The 14,202-nt window shown below is 42.4% G+C and overlaps 1 protein-coding gene across 2 annotated transcripts; it reads right to left on the bottom strand.

Annotated features, from left to right (window-relative positions):
• Positions 1–287: 287 nt before the first annotated feature.
• On the bottom strand, positions 288–8,848 carry PDZK1 (PDZ domain containing 1). 2 transcript variants are annotated; one of them, XM_069025138.1, is made up of 9 exons: positions 8,773–8,848; positions 6,778–7,013; positions 6,222–6,474; positions 5,061–5,197; positions 3,654–3,849; positions 3,223–3,419; positions 2,549–2,743; positions 1,473–1,766; positions 288–523 (listed from the first exon to the last, which is right to left on the bottom strand). In XM_069025138.1, exons 2-9 carry the CDS (start codon positions 6,985–6,987, stop codon positions 446–448), a joined length of 1,560 nt encoding a protein of 519 aa, XP_068881239.1. In that variant the 5' UTR covers positions 6,988–7,013; positions 8,773–8,848; the 3' UTR covers positions 288–445. The 2 variants fall into 2 exon arrangements, with proteins under 2 accessions (XP_068881239.1, XP_068881240.1); XM_069025139.1 differs by having other exon boundaries at positions 6,778–6,989; positions 8,773–8,823.
• Positions 8,849–14,202: the final 5,354 nt, after the last annotated feature.

Raw genomic sequence — 14,202 nt, 5'->3', positions numbered from 1 at the left:
ATTTCAGAGCAGCTGTACTGCTGTAAGCAAAGAGATGCCACAGAGATGGAGTTGATGGATTAGTGGGAGAGCTGCCTTTCCTGGGATATGGTGAGAAATCAATTGCTCTTTGTTAAGAGCTTATCTATAACAGGCTAAGATGCTTACAAATATATAAAACGTTGCCAGCTTCTGCTGCAGGACACTTAATTATAAAGTTGCAGTTCTTTAAGCCTTTTCAGGAGTGAGTGACCCACTTTGCAAGGCAGAAAGCCAGTGGAGCACAGTTGCAGAGTGTTAAACAGATGCAAGTTACACTGAAGTGTTTATTGCAGCAAGAGTTTGCGTTCCTTTATGGTTCTGGTACTCCTTGGAGCAGCCAAGTTCTGAGAGTTGGAATAGCAAAGAAGAACTGAAGAAAAGATTGGGACGGTTTCTTTTTTGTTGTTGGCATAGTTTTGTCTCCTCACAACTTAGTGTCATCACTGTTGTCACCGTCAGCTCTTGTGGAGGCAGCTGATAGGGAGGAGGAGGATGAGTCTGCCTGCAGAGGAGTAACAAATACGTTCTGATTATTTTGAGTTTGTAAACATGTTTGATAGTCTGCACTGTTGCAGACTCCTATTCTCATCTGCAGTGATCACACACTTGGCAGAATGAACCAACAAATACAGTTTTTGTTGTTCAAGGGCTTTTCTGGTTAAGTACAATTTGAGAGAAATTTGTTCAATAGAGGGTTCCTATTGTTGAATTCCCTTATCTGCTCAATTTGAACACAAAAGTAGTGGTAACTTCTGCAAAATGCGCCTTGGTGACTAAGAAATTCTTGAAAAAACTTGCAGACAAGGCTAATGAAAAATAAATGAGAAACAGTATTGGTCTTACCTTGTCTGTCTCTTTTGCGTGATCAGAAAATACATATTTTAATATTTAAGGCTGACCATACAGAGGGTTAAAAGTGTTTCAGAAAGTAATACCTTCCTGCTTTTCTGACTTTAGTCATGCTTCAGATTCTTTCTAGTGGCATGAAGTAAAATAATTTCAAATTAGCACATTGTCTAGAAAGTCTCATCATAACCTATCAGTTGCTGTTCCTTCTCCAAAATGATCCATTTTTAAATATTTAATGTGGTTTCCATAAAATCTGTTTATGTTTTTGGTGTATTTAAGCACATTTCCCTGCACTTCCACAATAGTATTGCCTGTTTCCCATCATCATTAGGGATTACTGTATTCGGATTATCTTGTTCCATAAAATCTCTTGTACGTGCATTCTTTGTGTGATTTAATCTTGCATTAAAGATACTCATCTGTATTAGTGTGGGGAAAAGAAGAGTTGTTTGTGATAATCAGCAGCTTTCCTTTAAGTAACTTGTAAAAATCCAAGCTTAAGTTAACAGTCCTAGCTCTGGAAAACATACTACCTGAAAAAAAAGTTCTTTTCCTATTCCTTGTGTGATCCCTCAGGATCTGCCTGATGCAGGATTACTCACCCTTTCCCTTGGCTCAGATGAGTTCCTCTCTGGCTCTGATGGGTGGTTTTCTGTGTAAGCAGGAGGCTCAGAAGTGTCTGAATCTGCCATGGAGGCTGTGATGGGAATGTTTTGGCCTTGGAAATACCTGTAAGCATCTCTGCTGCACACCAGCAGCGTCAGTCTGTCCCCACTGCTCTGGATCATTGCCACCACTTTGTCATAGGATTTGTTGGTCACATTCACTCCGTTCACTTCCACCAAGAAGTCATTGTTTTCCACACCTGCTCTGTCAGCTGGGCCCCGGCTTTGTACCTGCAGAGGGGAGTTCAGAGCAGCATGTTGGCATTAAACTTGGAAAGATGCATTAACAGCTGAGGGTTAGCTTTCCCTAGAGGATGGTGGTATAAGCTTGGGGAAGGGGAGATTTGTGGGGCAGGAAGGAATTAGGACAGGCAATGGGCCCAGATGTAATAAACATGGAACCCATCAGTTTCAGGTTTTAAGATGCATCTTGATAGACTTAACATTATAGGAATGTGGCATGGTAGAACCATAAAGACAGGTATAAAAACAGTTTTCTAACTACTTGCAGGTCTCTGTCCAGTAACTTCAAAGTTTAGTACAGTTCACAGATCCCTTAGTAATGAGTGGAACCCCTCCTCTCAAAAAAGCTGAAGCTGCAGATGTAATTTCGGACAGCAGGAGTTTGGCTTTTACCAGCTGTGGAATTCAGAGAAGGTGGGTAGAAGTAGGGCAAAGGTGTCTGTCCTGTAATTAAGCTGTTCTACAGTAAAAACCAATTCTGTCTTAAAATACTAATTTTAGTGTGTGAAAATCATGACTAAAAGCAAAAATTATGCAAAAGCTGAATTCTTCCTTCCCTCTAGATAACTAACAGCATGAGGAATATTTTCTGCTGCTCCTTTTTTGTCTTGGGCCAACAGTGTCAATCTGACTGAAACAATTCTAGCTCTTATCTGAGAGCATTGGAGAAGAGACTTTTGTGGCTTTTCTTGTATTTGTTTGCAGGATGGAAGGGAGGAAACTGTCCAACAAACTACTTGAGCTGCTTGCTCCTCATTCTTTATTAGTACCTCATTGATGAACAATCCAGGCTTGTTCTTGATCATGTTTAAGCTGAAGCCAAATCCATTAGGTCCTTTCACCATCCTGCAGATCCTTGGCTTGTGGTTCACTTTCTGCTCAGTGTGGAACTCCAATCCTTCCTCCATTTTAGCTGGAGTTGGATCCTGTGCTTTGTAGTAGTATGAGAAAGGGGAAATTTGAGCCTGAAAAAAGTAACAAAACTGTGTTAATATAAAAACTTCTGTTGTGAAATCTGTTTCAGGCTCTCGCACTCAACATACTTTGAAACTTTGTTAATGACTCAGACTTGAGCTGCAGTGAGGAACTCTTCCCTGTTAATTTCTGGCTGAGTGGAAAACTACAGTGTTGATCTGTGTGAAAAGGAAATTTTGTTATTCATAAATGGTTACACAGCCATGTAGCTCTGAATTTCCTCTCTTAACACCAAACCTTAACCTTTCTTGTCATGTGTTTGAATTTAGAATTGTTCCAATGGTGTGTAAAAAATCAGGAAGAGGCCAAAGATTTGGGTGTTTAGTGACTTTCTGTACAAGTGTAAATAGAGTTGCTAAAATACAGGGGTATCTTAGACATTTCCTGTAAGTTGAAAAAGTATCAGAGCAGATTGGCTGTTTCATTGTGATAAATTATCTATTCCTAGCAGTAGTTTGCATTTTCTTACCAGTTTATACATGCTGTCAGTTTCCTTATCCACCACCAACAGGGAGGTTTTTGCCTCGGACTGCTTAATTTTTCCCACTACGCTTTCATGATCCAGCCCATCCACTCGCTCGCCATTGACAGCCACTAAGATGTCATTGTCCTTGAGACCTGCCACGGCTGCTGGGCTTCCAGAATTAACATCTTTGATTACGTGGTCTAAGATAAGAAGGGGAGAAAGATGGCGGTGAAGGCAGAGATTGGTAAGTTTAAAGACTTTAAAATGCATGGCAAAGGCAAACGGTCAGAATTGCACTTCAGGTTGAGGCTGTTTTCCCTGAGGATTTCTCCTAGATGGCCAGTAAGAAGCCAAAGGGAATGAGGGCTGCAAACATCATACAGGAAGAAATGGTACAGCAAATGTCATGGTCTGTGTGTTAACTTGGTTCTTACCACCAGTGTTTTGTGCCATCCGTAGATAAAATCCATAACCACTTTTTCCCTTCTGGATCTCAATAAGTCGTGGTTTGAGGGGAAGCAACCTTAGGCTGGCGCTCTCTTTGCTCAGTGCCATCCTCTGGCTTTTGAAATAGCGGTCTGTTTCTTCATTTGAAAGTAGAAACATAACATGATTTTCAGACTTCTTTACCTGTGACAGCACATGTACAGTCTCAGATGTCACCCCTTCAACAGCTCGTAGGAATTGCAGATACTTTGGTAACTGGTGCACTGATACATAGCAGGGGCGGGGTGCTGTTAGTCTAAGCCATGCTACTATAAACTGATTTTTTTCCTTCCCCCCCGCCCTGCCCCATCAGAAACTTGGGCCATGACAAAATCAGGGGCATGTAATACATGAGGAAATTATCCATATTTCATACTGTGTTCCTGACCTATAGGGAATTATCTGTGGAGGGCCATGGGGGTGGCATACAGTGCTGTAGAATCCAGTGAGCCTCTGTAGACAGTACTTGGCTATTCTATGTGTGGAACTCTACAATACAGACTTATTGTGCCATCTCTACCACTATTTTAGATGACAGTGTCAGGAGTCAAGTTTCTGTCGCTCTTGGTCCTCTTCTGTTTCCCTGGATTACTGATTCTGACGTGGAGTTTTTTTCTGTCTGTTCAGCTTCTCCCAAGTCCATCCTTCTCTTAGTCCTTTCTACTCTAATGGATACCTTTTTTATTCATAACCAGTGTCACATTGCTGCTGGTGTTGCAGTAGCTCAAACAAAACACAGGTGTTGCATGATTCCATAGTTAGCCGTGTGCACTGAGTGCTGCTGGAATGCTGGAGTCTCATGGCTCTCTGAAACCTCTTCAGCTCCAGCTGCATTTCAGCAGTGCTGAGAGGAGAAAGCTGGAAGCCTCATTAGCAGTGTTCTTTGCAGCCAGTTAGTGGAATTACTTGCACAGTAATTTTCATTAGTTTTGGACTTCTTAACAGGAGAAAGGGACTACTGTCTAAAATCGTGAATCTTCCCTGCTCCATGCTGTGTCATCAGAGGCTTCCCTCTTCCTGCCCTGGAAACCACAATTGATGACTTGCCCTCCTGCCATTAGGAGCATTTCCAGGACTTCTAGGAAATGAATTTATTTAATAGGGTTCCTGGCAGCAGTATACTTGTGTTATTTAAAATTCTTTGGCCTGTCTCGGTGGCAGTGTTCATCTGAGAGGCAGCTCAAGAGGCTGCTTGGTAACAGTGCCAATGCAGAGGGCTATGCTGATGTGTTGATGGTACATGAACAGCAGCTCCCAAGATTTACTGTGAAGTGCTTAAATCAGCCAACCTGGCCTCCTCAGTAACCCTGATAGGTTGCTGTGAAAGTAGGCCAGAACAGAAGATGAATCAATACCTTTTCCACCACTTCCTCGTGTGTGTCATTTTCCACATTTTTTCCATTGATTTCAATCAGGCGATCGTTATTTTGGACACCAGCCTTTGCAGCTGCTCCTTGTGATGAAAGCTCTACTATGAACAACCCCTTCTGTCCTAAAATAAATGAAAACTCATTACACAGGGTAAATCACTGCAATAGGCCTGAATTTAGTGGTTAAGGAAACTCAGCATTGATGTCCTCAGAGACTCTTGGCCTCTGCTTGGATGCAGATTATGGGAGCACCGCAAACCTTCCACACAGCCACTGCTCTGTCTCTTACTCCGTCCTGGAAAAATCCCTTCAGTGGTGGAGGGAGATATTTGTTCACTATCTGCAGCTCAAATTGTTGTTTGTTTCCCTACCAGGAGCGCAAAGGGGCTGATTAACACAGCTGAAAGGGATTTGATTCCTGCTCCCTCCCATCCTGCTCTCCCCCCATCATTTTGAAGAGAGAATCTGCTTTTACTGTTGTTTTTATACATTTCATAATTTCCTGTGTTTGGAAGGCTTCTGTGTTTGGAAGGCTTCTATGTTTGGTCCTTCAATTATATTGCATTCCAAAATATCCCTTAGAGGGCTCTTTAGAGGTGATTCCCTATTCTGTTGACTGGCCTTGAAAGAAAGGCATATATGGAAAAGGTTCAAAATCCTTTTCTTTCTAAATGAATTAACTTTCAAATGAGGGAAAGTGTTTCTTACAGCTGTCTAGAACCTCATGTGCTGATTTGTTAGTTGATTTTGTGGAATGGAACAGGACTTAACATAGCCCATTGAGTGTATAGCTGGTGTTTGAGCAGGGACTGTAAATTTGGTTAAGTGGGCTTAAAAACCAAGCAGAAAAGAGCTTATTATTTTTCTCTCTCTTTTTTTCATCTGTTTTCCACCCCATGAGAAGCATGGCCCTCAGAAAACCTTGTGCTGCATATGCAGCAATGTACTGGAGATGGATCTGAACTCATCTTGCTACTTCTCACTTTCTTTCTGTTAGCCAGAACAGTTTGTGTGTCACCACTGGCCCTCACATGTTAACCGTGGTCACCTGTGTCCCTGCTGCCAAATATATATGTATCTATACATCTATATATCTATATATCTATATACATACATCTATCCAGTTTCTTCTCTCCGGGCTCTCACCTTCTATGCTTTTCAGAGAGAAGCCGTAGCCTGTCTCCTCCTTCACTAGGTAGCAGAGCCGGGGCTGTGGAACTGCAGCGGTTCCTCTGTTGGCCATGGAGGGTGGGCACTGCTGCTCCTGCTGTTGTCCTGTTGATGCCTTTTGACCCAGCTCTTCCAGGTTCACTCCCTCCTTTTGTGCCTTTTCATAGGATGCATCATCCAGAACAAGGAGCACAACGGAATTCCCACTGTTTTTGATGATCTCCACCACCTATAATGGACAGGGGGAAATGGCAAGCAGGCACTTGAGTGATGGAGCTAAAAGCTCTCCCCAGGGAAAGCTGCACTGTCCACTGTCTTTGTTGTCTCACCTCCCTGCTCATGCACTAGGGAGGCATCCCAAAGACATTTCATGCCCATGGTGGGTAATGAATGATGCAGGGGGATACTCAGAGCAGTTGACTCTGCTCTTGGATTTCCTAGCCATAAAAACTGGAAGAAAAAGCTTCACACAGCAGCCGTGGGCCAGGGTAATGGGGGCATGGTGTGGATCCCAGACTGAACAGAGATGTACCTGTGCATGTTCCTCCTTGTCCACGAAGACACCATTGACCCTGAGGACCCTGTCTCCATCCTTGAGGCCAGCCCCTTCGGCTGGGCTGCTGTGTTTCACGTTCCGGATGATGTGCCCTGCGGTGTCCTTTTCAACACGCAGGTAGAAGCCGTAGTTCTTTTGGGGCTTCTTGCTCACTTTACACTCTCGGGGCTGCAGAGCAGAACTCATCTCTACCAGACAGGATGGAAAGATACCTATGAGTAAAAACAGTAACCTTGTTTAGGGTGTATTCCCTCTGATTACATGTTGAAAGGGTTTTCTACATAATTCTTGGGGTGGGTTTTTTTTTGGTGTGGAGTTTTGGGGGTTTTTTTGGCCCCAGAAAATCCAGCTGTGCAAAGTTGAATTTAGTTAGCAGGGCTAGGGAAAAGAAACCAAACCCTTTTCCCAGACCCTCCTTGCTTATTTTGTCTCTGTATCTCAAATGAAGTTAAGCAAAATGCAGAACTCGAATAAGAAAAGTCTGCCTGTGAAAACATAGCAAAGACTGAGGAGAGGATGTAATACCAGGATTAAGTCTTACAGAGGAAATGAAGTTTTGGGAAAAGGGATTGTAACTAGAGTGAAAGGATTGTTCCCCTCCCTTTGATACTTGGGAGACCACATGTAAGCACTGTCCCCAGTTTTGATGTCCCTAAGTAATCGACATATTGGATCTAGTTTGCAGAGGGGATTTACGTTCTGAAGCACGTATTTAAGGAGGCTGAGAGAGCTGGATTTGTTCAGTCTTGGGAAGACAAAGTAAAGGGAAGATCTTATTGGTATCTTCCCACTGCCTAACTGGATTGTGTAGAGAACACAGCCAGATTCTTCCTGGAAATTAACAGTGGGAGGATGAGAGGCAACACAGGCTGCAGCAAGGGAAATTCCAACCAGACACCCATAAGGGCAGCTTTTCCTCTGGGGTGGTCAGAAAGTACTAGAAGTGCCCAGAGAGGCTGCGAAATCTCTGTCCTGGGAGATACCTGGATTGGGCCCTGAGCAACCTGATCTAAGCTGGCCCTGTTTTCTATGGGACATTGCACCAGGCAACCTCTAAAAGTCCCTTCCTACCTAAACTGCTCTGTGATGTAGTGAAATTCTGTTTTGGGTGAAGCATATCATACAGGAATACCCCATATGGAAGGTAAATAGCGGGTGTGATCTCCCAAGATAGTTGTCCTGCTAAAGATCCATGAAGATGGGGGAATGAGACAAATGAAGACAAATTCCTCCAGTTGGAAAATCCAGGTAATTAGCAACCTTTATATTTTTATATTTTATATATTTTACTGGAAAGATATTTTTTTTCTGTCTCTTTACTGACAGAAGTCAGTTCTTTAGATCTCCTAGCAGTCAAATCCTTCTGTGGTAGCAACTCATTGCAGAGCCACTGCTGTGGCCAACCATGCTGCAGATTTTTTGCTATGGAACCTGAAGCTGCATTGTTGAGGTCACTTGGGCAGCGCACAGAACAGCATGGATGTGTGGTGTGAGTTTGGCACAGATGTCACTGGAGCTGGAGAATACAGGAATTTCAGCTGGCAAGGATATGAAGCCTGCAGATCATGATTCACCTGTACTCCTTGGTCAGGTGCCTGGAGCTTTTTTGAGTCTCTGTGTGTTGCACTGAGATTCTCTAATAAAGGGGTGAACTGCCCTGTTTGAACATTGTTTAGAGCACATCAGATTGTATCAATTGCAAGTACAATTCAAAGCAGTTTTTCTTGACAAACACTGGGGATCTGTGCTAATTCCAGGAATTAACATGCAAAACCAGTGCCACACAGAGCTGAAGAAACAGTAGACTTTTATGGGAAAAATTATTTCTTCAGATTTAGAAGTGGAGGGAAGGTTACAATGCACTGCATACTACTTCTTCTAATCCATCAGAGCTTTACATGCAACATGATTTGTATTGTAAAGGAGGAGTTTTCTAAGGGAAGAGGGATTAGGAAAAAAGGAATTTCTTACCTGTATATCTATGTAGAGTAGCCTTCACAGGAGTTCTCTTTTGCTGTTCTTCCTGTGGCTGTACGTATAAGTAAGGCTGAACTTTGATTGGGCAAAGGTTGATTTAAAAGATGATTTATTTAACCAAGTTTCTCTGAATGTGTGATACCTTGATAGGCTGTCTTGTCCTTGTGGGCAGAAGTGCTAATCACATGCATTTCTCAGCAACTTTGCATTTTGTCCTGCAGATATTATACTCAAAAACTCAGTCAAGGAGGTCATCTGAGGCAAGCCTGACCTTTGCTCTGGGCAAGAGCTTCTCCTGCTCTGAGAAATGTCTTAAAGGGAGCATGTTTGGGTTGTGCTGTATGCCCTGTGTTGGATTAAAAAAAAAAAAAAAAAAGACTGTGTCAGATTAACCTTGGCCAGCAGCCAGATGCCCACTGAGCCACTTTCACCCCATTCCTCTACAGAACATGGGGAGAAAACAGGATGAAAACACTTGAAGAATTCAAGATAAGGACCATAACTGGGAGAGATGCAATGAAAAAAATGGGTTTGTGATTGAGGAGTAGGCCCTGACTGATGAGGCCATCACACATGTGAAACATGCACTGCAATCAAGTGACCCATGTAGGTGAAGTCTCCCTGAAACAGATGGAGGGAGGTGTCTGTGATATCAATATGGTGAGCATGGCAAACTGGCCACGCTGCACATGCCTTGGGAAAGGCAGCGTGGGTTGCTCTGCCTTGGGAAAAGGAAAGTGCCTTTGTGGGATTGACTTTGCTCAGGGACCCAGGTGCACATGGTGCAGGAGAAAGTGGAAATCTGCTGTATACCTCAAGGAGACTTATCCCTGGGGGAAAATAATCCATCATTTGACTTGTATGGTGTAGGAAGGAATATAGAAGGAATCATCTGAACCAACAGAGAATGAGCCTCACAAAGAACCGTGTGAGAGCAGTGCTGACCCACCCCAAGTGCTCTTTGTGCTCAACAATCCAACGTGGTGCTTCTCCTGTCCTGAGTGATCTCCTTGACAGATAGGACCAAAGTAATTGACTGTTTGTGTGGAAATTTAGGGGAGGGGGAGCATAGAATGGGGGGATAATATCTGCATATATGTCAAGGGACAAGGTATAGTGGTTATAGAGGATGTATAAACCTGGCTATTGGATGTAAAGGTGGTTTAAGTAAACAGTATGTGTTGTAAGTGTTGGTAAGAAGGAATTTCAGGAAAGAGAAATAGATGGAATGAAAACGTTTGAGTAGGGTGTAGAAATGAAGCAATATATGAATGGGACAGAGGATGCTTTGATTCCTCAGATCACACATGGTGTGAATGGTGGGGAACAAGGGGTTGAGACTGTACTGGGTTTGGCTGGCATGGAGTTAACTTTCTCCCTGGCAGCCCTTGTGGTGCTGTGCTTTGTGTTTGTGGCTAAGACAGTGTTGATGCTACACCATTTTTTGGCTGCTGTGGAACAGTGTTTGCTTTCTCTCGTGGCTTTCTCCTCCTCCTCAGCCCCTCCCAGGCAACAGGGAGGGGACAGAGTGACCCGAACTGACCAGAGGGATATTCCATATTCCACACCTCAGCATTAAAAGCTTGGTAAAAGGAGGAGGAAGGGCAGTTGTTCGTGGTTATGGTGGTCTTCCCAAGCAGCTGTTGTGCATGTTGAGGTATAGCTTCCCACGAAGGTAGCTAGAGATCTGCCTGCTGATGGGAAGCAGGGAAAGAATTCCCATTTTTCTTTACTTGCACACGCAGCTTTCCTTTCCCTATCAAGCTATCCTTATCTCAGTGCATAAGTCTAACCTTCCTTTTATTTTTTCCCCATTCAGCAGGAAAGGAGTGAGAGGGAGTCAGGGTGGGTGTTTGGCTGTTGGTTGGGGTCAGTCTGTCACAAGGGCATATCTTATCCATGATCCATGGGCATATGCAGGCTATACTTGTGGACATGGACTGACCTGATGGTGTTTCTAACACAGGGGGAAGTCTCCACATTTGAGATCTCAGAATACGAAGATAATTACTAAACTGACTGTGTGAACTTCTTGTTAAAAAATCTAATTCAGTTTTGAAAAGCTTTAAAACTACTTATTTCTCTCATTAGCTTGCTGTGGAATTGGATTATTAGAAGTGATACCTGTGTTTTCCCTGGCTGTCTGCTCCAACTGTTTAATTCAAAGGGAAGGTAATTGAAATGATCATAACCCAAATGTGCTGCAAGAGAACAGTCACTGATGTTGTAAAAGCCTTACTGTAATCCACTTACTCTAAGTGTATTTGCAAGCCTGTTGTGACTTGGGAGTTGTTCCTTTTGGTACCACTTCAAACCTACAAAGCGAAGTAGGTGAGCCCCGATGTTAGAAGAACCAGACAAGTCAAACCTGCCCTGTCTTCTGTTTGCAACCTTTCAGGCAAGTCAGACAAAGGCTGGATGATGAAGGAAATCAGAGTGGCTCACAGTTTTGCAGCCAAGCACAGTGCAGATGGGAACTCTACAAGGATCTCAGGTCAGCATACGAGGAAACAACTCTGCATTTGAATAAAGATTTATTTTTCCATTGTAGTGCCACTGCAATAGTCAAGTGAGGTAATTTTGTGTCCCAGCAGGATTTTTCAAGAATTAGATGCTACACAAATGTAAAATGTTAGTGCAACTTAGAAATTCAGAACTTCTCCTATCCTTCCACCAGTAGAATGAAAATTATTTGAGAATTGATCAGAGTAAAAGGCAGCTTGTAATGTCTCCTTTTCTGGCTCTTGATCCTTTTGCAAGAATGTTCTCAAGCATATTCATATAGCCACAAAAATGAGGAACATAACTAAGGAAAAAAAAGAGAGAAGATATTTTACTTTTTAACACAGTGAAAGGTGAAAAAATCTGAAAAAATCCTCTTAACTCATAATATTCCTATGTTGCAGGAGTTGGCCACAGTGACTTAGGTGGTGTGGTTCTGTTAGGACAGGGACTAGACACAGGGGATCTGCTTTCTCCAAAGTACGTCCCTTTTCAGCTCTAGCCTGGTTGTAGTAATACATGGACCTTGGTTTCTACTGTCATGGTGTCATCCTGTGGGATCAGATTATTTACAAAATACTTTCTCTAATTCTTTTGCCAAAGCTTTCCTGGTGTTTGGTTAGAAGCATTTCTGTGAAATGCACCTGTGTTAACAAAAGTGATCAGAAAAAAGCATTTTCTAGTAGTTATAATTGTTTATATGATTTCCTCAGTGTGTTGGGTGGATGGAGGGAAGCACCTTTGTTCCTAATTTTGGTACTTGCTAGGCTCTCTGATTTCACTAAATTCACAGGTAAAGTATATATTTAATGTCTTTAATATGAGTGTAAAGTAACAAAGTTCAGTTGACTAAAAGGTGCCTTTTGTTATTAACACAACTTTACGAGGAGTCTAGCCCTAACATTGAATGAATAGTTAATATGTTTGGTACGGAAGATAAAGTGGTGCTCAAATAATCTGTAACACTGCCAACATTGTTCTGTTGACAAAAGGTTTATGTGACTATTTTGGTGCAAAAATGTTCCTTCTTTACGGTGGTGACTCACTTTCTTGCCTGGGAGCATGTACATCCCTTAAAAATTGATGTAATGAGGATTGCTAAATAGTGCTTGTTCACCTATATTGCTAACTGGATACTTGCTGACCACAGACTCTCTGCTCTCCTTGCAGTGCCATCCTTTTCTTGGATTTATAACAAAGCAGTTAATGAAAATTCATTTCCAAATATTTGGAAGCGTAATTTATTTGTTCCTGTATTTAAGGTATTCAAAATCACTACAGCCCTTTCCCTTTGCCCCTTCTTTTGCCAGCGATGGTTTTTCCACTTTAGTTTGGCAAGTGATGTATAAGGCACCATGTGATTTGGTAATAGAAATATTTGGTTCACTGAAGTCCTCCTTAATCATGAAGCAAAGTCCATTTGAGCTACGAAATGAATATTCATCAGCCACCCTGTACAAAGGTAAGTGGTGATTAATTCTTTGTCTTCTTCTGACATGGTAAAGAGAGTCAGAGAAAAAAAAAGAGGGGAAGCAAACATTGCAATCCTGCTGGTTTGCAGGATTCTAGAGGAAGGAGAGAATACCCTTCCTTCGAGCATTTTGGACTTATATCTTCCTAAAAAGTAGGAGAGGAAAAAAAGCGTTTGCTGTCCCCATGTTTGCAGCAAAGAGAGGTTTTCCATCCCCTGGACCTGTCAGTAAGGAACTACAGTGGCAGTCCTCCTGCCCCAGGCTTTGCTCTGTGCATTCTAAATATGGAATTGTCTTCTCTAGTGCCCTTTTTACTAGAGAACATAAACTCTAAACAATGCTTTCTTCTTTAGAATGTTCTGTATCGATCGGTAATTTGGGCCTTAAGTGCAGGATTTATTACTGAGGTAACTATGAGGTCTGTGCAGCTTCTTTTGCCGTGTCAGCTGTCAGACTGAAATCAGTGTTAAAAAGCTGGAAATTTCTGTTGCAGCAAAAATGCAACGGTCTTAAAAATGAGGACTTATACAAGCTAAGTAGGCTTTTTGGTGGAGCAATGTGTTTGTTCTAGTAACTGGCAGTACACACGTGGATATATTCACATGCATGCACAGCAATCAGGCTGCAGCACTGTTCGGGTAACTGCAGCTGATGTTGGTGTGAATAACGCTGCTTGAAAGGCAATGCCTTTGGAATTCAGCCCTTCCTGCTGGCCCTGGTGGTACCTTGAGAAGACTTTTCATTCTAGCTCATCCTGTTGGGCCTTTTCTGGGTGTGTATTTCTTCACGTTTGCCTTTCAATTGCTCTATCATTTGGTGCTCTTTGGACATGCAAGATGCTGAGACATAAAAAATAATGCCATAAATTTACAAGTCTAGCTTTTTCCATGCAGCACATGGATCTTTCTTTTTACTACAGTATGTACCCTTATAAAACTGTTTTTTTCACTTGACCTATGAAAGAACAGTGTAAGTTACTTACGTCTTTGTTGCACGTGAATTTCTTGCCCTCTGGAGATTTCTGAATTTGACAGTAGACAGTGTTCCTTTTCTTTTAAGCTTTTGAGACATATAAATAACCACTATGTCTAATTTACTATTTTCCTCAAAGAGTATGATGAAAAGGTGCTTATACAATTACCAGGGAAAGCATATACTCTTCCTCCAAAAAATACAGCTCAGTGAGGCAGGAAGTACCCAGGCCTAAGGCATCGATTTCTCTTTCTTTTCCCTTCTTCCATTCCTCTTCCTGCTCCCTGTGTCCCATCTCGTCCCACTCCCATCCCCCAGGTCTGTAATCTTTCAAGGAAATGTCCCTAATTTCTGCATTAACCTCTCTGTAGTAGTCAGTGTTTAATTTCACCTTGCTAGTGAAGACTCTATTCTGAAATTTCGTTACCCTAAGATCAGACTGAACTGATATTTGGAGTGCTTGGGTGCCTTAGCCTCA

This window comes from Aphelocoma coerulescens, chromosome 1 (assembly GCF_041296385.1).
Source record: "Aphelocoma coerulescens isolate FSJ_1873_10779 chromosome 1, UR_Acoe_1.0, whole genome shotgun sequence".
Classification (NCBI taxonomy): Eukaryota; Metazoa; Chordata; class Aves; order Passeriformes; family Corvidae; genus Aphelocoma; species Aphelocoma coerulescens.
Note: the sequence above shows the minus strand (reverse complement) of the source record. Positions and strands in the feature narration are given on the sequence as shown.

What these genes read in the sequence shown, in the direction of transcription:
- PDZK1 (XM_069025138.1), bottom strand. Translation starts at nt 6,987, where the DNA reads ATGAGTTCTGCTCTGCAGCCCCGAGAGTGTAAAGTGAGCAAGAAGCCC. An exon ending in GATGGCACAAAACACTGGTG is followed by an intron (nt 3,420 to 3,653) that starts GTAAGAACCAAG and finishes TTCTTATCTTAG; the next exon opens with ACCACGTAATCAAAGATGTT. An exon ending in CTGGATTGTTCATCAATGAG is followed by an intron (nt 1,767 to 2,548) that starts GTACTAATAAAG and finishes TCCCCTCTGCAG; the next exon opens with GTACAAAGCCGGGGCCCAGC.